Source organism: Pinus tabuliformis, chromosome 1_2 (genome assembly GCF_031772625.1).
Source record: "Pinus tabuliformis cultivar Carrire ecotype Pingquan chromosome 1_2, CPIR1, whole genome shotgun sequence".
NCBI classification, from domain to species: Eukaryota; Viridiplantae; Streptophyta; class Pinopsida; order Pinales; family Pinaceae; genus Pinus; species Pinus tabuliformis.
This window is the reverse complement of record NC_142298.1, coordinates 838,373,872-838,379,612: the sequence shown is the minus strand read 5'-3', so window position 1 is coordinate 838,379,612 and position 5,741 is coordinate 838,373,872. Positions and strand designations below refer to the sequence as shown.

Below are 5,741 nucleotides of genomic sequence, written 5' to 3'. Positions count from 1 at the left end.
AGGTTTTAACTATATCTATGTTTATTTTTTAGCACACAATTAAAGAGTGAGTACTTTGAGGGATTGTTGAGTGGAGAATAAGTAGGTCTGGCTTGTTGTATGTGGGGAAGTGGAAGAGAATATCATGGCTGGTTTTACTAGAGCTGGCTTGTTGTATGTGGGGAAGTGGAAGAGAATATCATGGCTGGTTTTACTAGAGCTCTACACTAAGCAGGTGGTTTGTATGAAAGTAATGCCTTGGGTTGAGTGTTTTTTAGAGGCATGTAATAAGTTCCTTTGCTTTGCTTTAGTGACATCATGTTCTATCTTGGAGTTGGAATTCATCCTACACACCAATGATTGGGTGGAACATTGCTCCTCAACAACCTATTTGGTGGACATGGCTTTATTTGTAAATACACATCCATGTTTATTTTCTAGTGGAATGCTTTACCACTAGCTAATTAATTTTAATGGGTAATGAAAGAATTCTAGATATGCATTTTAATTTTCATTGTATTTTGATATTTGCATATTAATTTTGTAATTTATTGTTATTGAAAGTCAAATTTAGCCTCACAAATGGTTTATGAGGCATGATAATTTTGTGGGTATTTGTAGATGACCAAAAAAGACATATGGGATGCTAAAAAATGATAACAAATAAATTTTGTTTTTTTGGAGTACCCCATAAGTTTGATAGGAATATATATGAGCTTAGGTATGTTATAATTTTATTAGTCTAAGTTTGTGAAAATGTTGATATTAAAAATTAAACATGCATATATCAATGCTAACTTTGAGAGTATCAATTAAGGAGGATGTTTGCAAAAACCAAATAAGATCAAATCTAATAATTTAAAGATAAATAATGGTTATCAATCGTAAAAGACAAGACAAATGATATTAAAATTGAAAACAAAGTCTATTTAAATTGGAGGTAGAATGAATATGAGGGACACAGGAAAATTGGGGCGGAGCTAGGGTTTTCCTGTGAATGGCGGACCTGTAACTTTCTGCAGGCTAGGCCTGCCTCAGGCCACGCGGGCGATGAGATGTGACAGGCGTACCTCACCTGTCAGGGCCTTGTTCCCCATTTGGACTTTTTCGAGCCAGCATTGAATAGCGTCGTCCGAGGTAGGAAAACGGCTTGGTTTTAACCCCAGCCAGCATGCAGGTTAAGTTTTTTGTTTGTTTTTTACACAGCGCGACGGGGTTTACTTTTGATCTGCCACGGGTTTCCAGTTTCAGCGGTGTGGGGCTAGGGTTTGGTTTAAATGGCAGGGATGGGGCTCGATCGTGATTTTGTGGATTTAGATCCGGTGCCGGAGGACCTTCTCACTGTATGGGGGCATGAAGTTTCAGCCCAGAACCTTGAACGCTTTTTCCCCAAAGCGACTGTGAAAGCTGGTTTTCCAAACAAAGAACAAGGTGCTCTCCCTGACTTGGCTGACGATCGGAAGGCTGATTTCGCTGTTTCATCCATAAGGGGTGGCTCTTCCAGAGGTGAAAGTTTTGGTAGGGATCGCATTGTTGTTCACAGGCCTCCTTCCCTATCCTTGGGGTCTGATCTCTCAGTTTTTCCCCCTCTCACAGGAGGACTAGAGGATGTGGTGGCAAGTCGTGGGCTGCATGTATCGAAAGGGCCTTTAGCTGCAAATGATAAGGCCGGAAAAAGGCCCGTCACAGGAGAAGGGTTTCCCTGGGTGTCAGGAGGTGATTTTAGGGCCCCAGATCAAAGCAAACAACCGGATTCAATCTCTAGGCGCTTGGCAGATCTCTCTGCTCAAGTGAGTCGGGCTCGGTCTCAGAAGGATAATCAGGTCGGAGATACAGGCCATGGACCTAGAATTGGAATCCATCAGGAGATATTGGGAGTTGGAATAGAGGCGAGCTTTCAGGGGGATCCCGAATCTGGGGTCGCCACAGCTGCTGAGAAGGGACAGAAAGCAAAGGAGCCCTTGCTTGAGGGTTCGGAGAATTGTGACATTAGTGCAAATAGTGATAAGGAGGATAGGAGCCAGGGGCTGCCCGGTGTAGAGGGTTCTGAAGCACGGCCATCAACGGAACCAGGGGTGGGTGATGTGCAGACGACGGTGGTGGGGGGGAAGCGCAAAAAGCAGAGTTCTATCAGAAAAAAGGAGCTTCGGCCTTGCTGCACCCTAGGAGTGGACATCCGGGTAGAAGAAGCTATGGCAGCCTCTGAGTCTAGACTAGTAGGCAGAGTGCGTGGGAGGAAATACACGGCTGATTATATTAGGGACTGGGTTCAATCAGAATGGATAAATGCACTAGGAAAACCAGTGGAGATTAAAGCCCTGGAAAGAGGTTGGTTTACTCTACATTTTTCCCATAAAGATCATGTTAATTGGGTTCTTGACAGGAATTGGTGTTTTGGAAAACGTCCAGTCCTCCTTCGCAGATGGACTCCTTTGTTTGATGCCCAGATAGAAAAATGAACGAATCTCCAGTCTGGGTTAAATTGCCAGGGCTTCCTCTTCAGTTTTGGTTTGATTCGGTTTTCACTTCCATTGGGAACACTCTGGGTAAGTTTCTGGAGGTTGACAGGTCTTTTGAGCAAACTGATGATCTTAGTGTGGCACAGATTCTTGTGAGTCTAAATCCCCGAGAAGGGCTTGCGGATGCCATGACGTTAAAATACAGAGAGATGGAGTTCCTTCAAAAGCTGGATTATGAGAATTTGCCTTTCTGATGCCACAGATGCCATAAATATGGGCATCTGGCCAAAGAGTGCCCTCTGGGACATCGCCGTAGAAGAAATCCTTTTAAAGTGACCAGAAAGCCGGTGGTTTTTCCTGCTCCTGACCCAGGCTTGGATGCCCCACAGGAACCCTTGGAGGAAGACTTAGAGGCCGGCTTGGAGATCGTGACATCAAGCGCCCCTATGCAGCAGCCTGTTCCCGATCTGCTCCCTGAGAACGCACCTGTGTTGACCACCTCTCAGACTACTTCAGCAGCTGAGACAGCAGGGGTTTCACAGGCGGGTATGCCTCTATCTCCCCCTTTTTCCCTTTGTTCTTCTGTTTTAGCTTCTGTCTCTGCTGGTTCTGAGCCTGGTCCCTCCAGGCAGCTTCAGATGGAGTTCTCCTCTTTGAACTTAAATTCCCACCCAGTTGACAGCCTAGTTGTCTCGGTGCCTTTGCCTTCTGGTGTCCCTTCTCCTTCCCTGGTTGAACCCCTGGTCCCTTGCGAAACTTTGGAGTCGGTACCCTCCTCTGCTGTTCCCCCCTACAACCTGAGATCGCTGGCAAATCGTCATGGGAAAGACACAGCTCTTGGTGGTCTAGAGCAGGACTTGGTGCCAATTGGGCCCAGAAAATCGAGAGGGAGGAAATCAAATATTTCAAAGGCTCAGCATAAGGCAATTATGGATATCGTTGATGGAAAACAAAAATCCCTGACTGGGGTGCTTAGAGCAGCAAAGCCACCCCCTGACATTTTGAAATGATCCTTCTTTCCTACAACTGTAGGGGGTTAGCTAGTCAGCCCAAAAAACTAGCTTTGAGGGATTTGATCAGACAAAATAACCCAGACATTCTTATGCTTCAAGAAACTCTTGGTAAAGGGGAGGAAATTATAGCTCTTTTATCTAAACTGCTTCCTGGTTGGCTCTTTCAAGCCCTTGATGCAAATGGTCGCTCTGGGGGGGTGGTCACAGGCTATAAAGCAGGAAATCTCAGGGAAATCTCTGCTTGGGGGTATGATCACTCTCTGGCGTTGGAGCTTTACTCTAAGGAGCTCTGTCTACCTCTTCTTCTCCTTAATGTTTATGGGCCTTGTCAGGAGAGGGAGCTGTTCTGGTCTTCATTTTTCCAAAAATCTTTTCTTGCCCACCCTAATCTGATCATTGGAGGGGACCTCAATTTCTCTTTGGGGGTCTCGGAATCTTGGGGAGCAAATGCTCGTGCGGACCCTCTTTCAGACTTTTTCCTTTCCAAGATAGCCTCTTCCCATCTGGTCGATCTTACGCTCCTCAAATCCAGACCTACTTGGCGAAATAAAAGAGTGGGTGATGACTGGGTGGGTAAGAAATTGGACCGTTTTCTCATAGGTGAAGATTTATCTGAAAAATTGTCCATTTTTCGACATTGGGTGGGTGAAGGGGGCCTATCCGACCACTTCCCAATTCTGATGGAGGCAAAAGGAACTCTCAAAAAACCTGGGTCCCCTTTCAAATTCAATGCCTCTTGGCTTGCTGATGACTCCTTTGAAACTCTCTTTCATACTACTTGGAGGAAGGATGGGCCAGCTAATGAGGAGGGGCTGAGTCAGAGTAAGGCTTTCATGAATAACCTAAAACGTTTGAAGACTTCAACTAAAGCCTAGGTTCTTCAAAAGACATTGAAGGAAGATGAGGAGTTAAGGGTTATAAATGCCGAACTTGAGCTTTTGGAAGATCCGGAAGGTGGTGGCTATGCCACCTTGGACTCTCGAGACAGAATCCGAAAGCTTGAAGCAGCTAGAAGGAAAATTCTTTAGGTAAAAGAGGAAAGCTGGCGATTGAAGAGCAGGGCTATCTGGCTCCAAGCGGGGGATGAAAACACAAAATTCTTCCAGCAATATGCCAAAGGAAGGAAAAATTTAAATACCATTTGGGAAATGCCAAAAGAGAATGGGGAAAAGGCTTAGTCCTTTGAAGAGATTGCCTCTCTTGGGGTTGCCTACTTCAAAGATCTGTTTAGAGCTCCAGCAGAAGCTTCTATTGCTGAAGTTATAAGAGTAGCTCAATTCTTCCCAAGCTTCATTGATGAAGAAGGCAATGATCTTTTGATGTCTCCGGTCTCTAAAGATGAATTGGAAGCTATTCTAAAGTCGATGCAAAAAGAGAAAAGCCCGGGACCAGATGGTTGGACGGTGGAATTCTTCCTTCACTTTTTTGACGCCCTAGGCGAAGATCTGACCGCGGTGGTGGAAGAATCTAGGGTCTCAAGTTTGGTCTACCAGCCCTTCAATGCTACCTTCTTGACCCTCATCCCAAAGTCTGACCACCCCTCTTCCTTTAATGATTTTCGCCCCATGTCACTGTGCACTTGCTTATATAAGGTTATTGCAAAAATTGTTGCCTCCAGGCTAAAACCTTTCCTCTCCAAAAACATTTCCTTAGAACAATTTGGCTGTTTGGATGGAAGAAAAATTCATGAGGCTGTTGGAGTAGCTCAGGAAACCCTTCATAGCCTCAAAAAGAGTCGGAAAAAAGGGGCCATCATCAAAATAGATCTTTCTAAGGCATATGACAGAATCAGCTGGATGTATCTAAGGCTTCTCCTAACACACCTTGGGTTCAGGTATGACTTTGTGAGATGGATTATGGGGTGTGTTTCTTCGACCTCGATTGCTGTCCTAATCAACGGTGCTGCTTCGGATTTTTTCAATCCTCAAAGGGGTCTGTGCCAAGGATGTCCTCTCTCCCCACTGCTGTTCCTACTCGCAGCTGAAGGATTAAGCTTAATGATCAAAGCGGCAAAGAGACAGGGTGATCTGAAAGGGATTGAAGTTGGGCTTAATCTTTGGGTAACTCACCTCCTATTCATAGATGATATTCTATTATTTTGTGATGGGAGCCGGGATGACTGTTGCTGCATTAGAAGGATTCTAGACATTTTCCTAAAAGCCACTGGTCTGGTCATAAATGATCAGAAATCTTCCATCACTACTGCAGGGCTCTCACTTTCTGAAGTGAACAGAGCAAAAGAGCTACACTCTTTTGAAGCAAAGTCCCTTCATGACCTCTTCAAATATCT

The 5,741-nt window shown here is 44.9% G+C and overlaps 1 protein-coding gene across 1 annotated transcript; it reads left to right on the top strand.

Moving 5' to 3' along the window:
- The first annotated feature begins 3,540 nt into the window (after positions 1-3,540).
- Positions 3,541-4,326, top strand: LOC149208541 (uncharacterized). The gene has a single exon (XM_089398372.1). The coding sequence runs from the start codon at positions 3,541-3,543 to the stop codon at positions 4,324-4,326; it is 786 nt and encodes a 261-aa protein (XP_089254498.1).
- Positions 4,327-5,741: the final 1,415 nt, after the last annotated feature.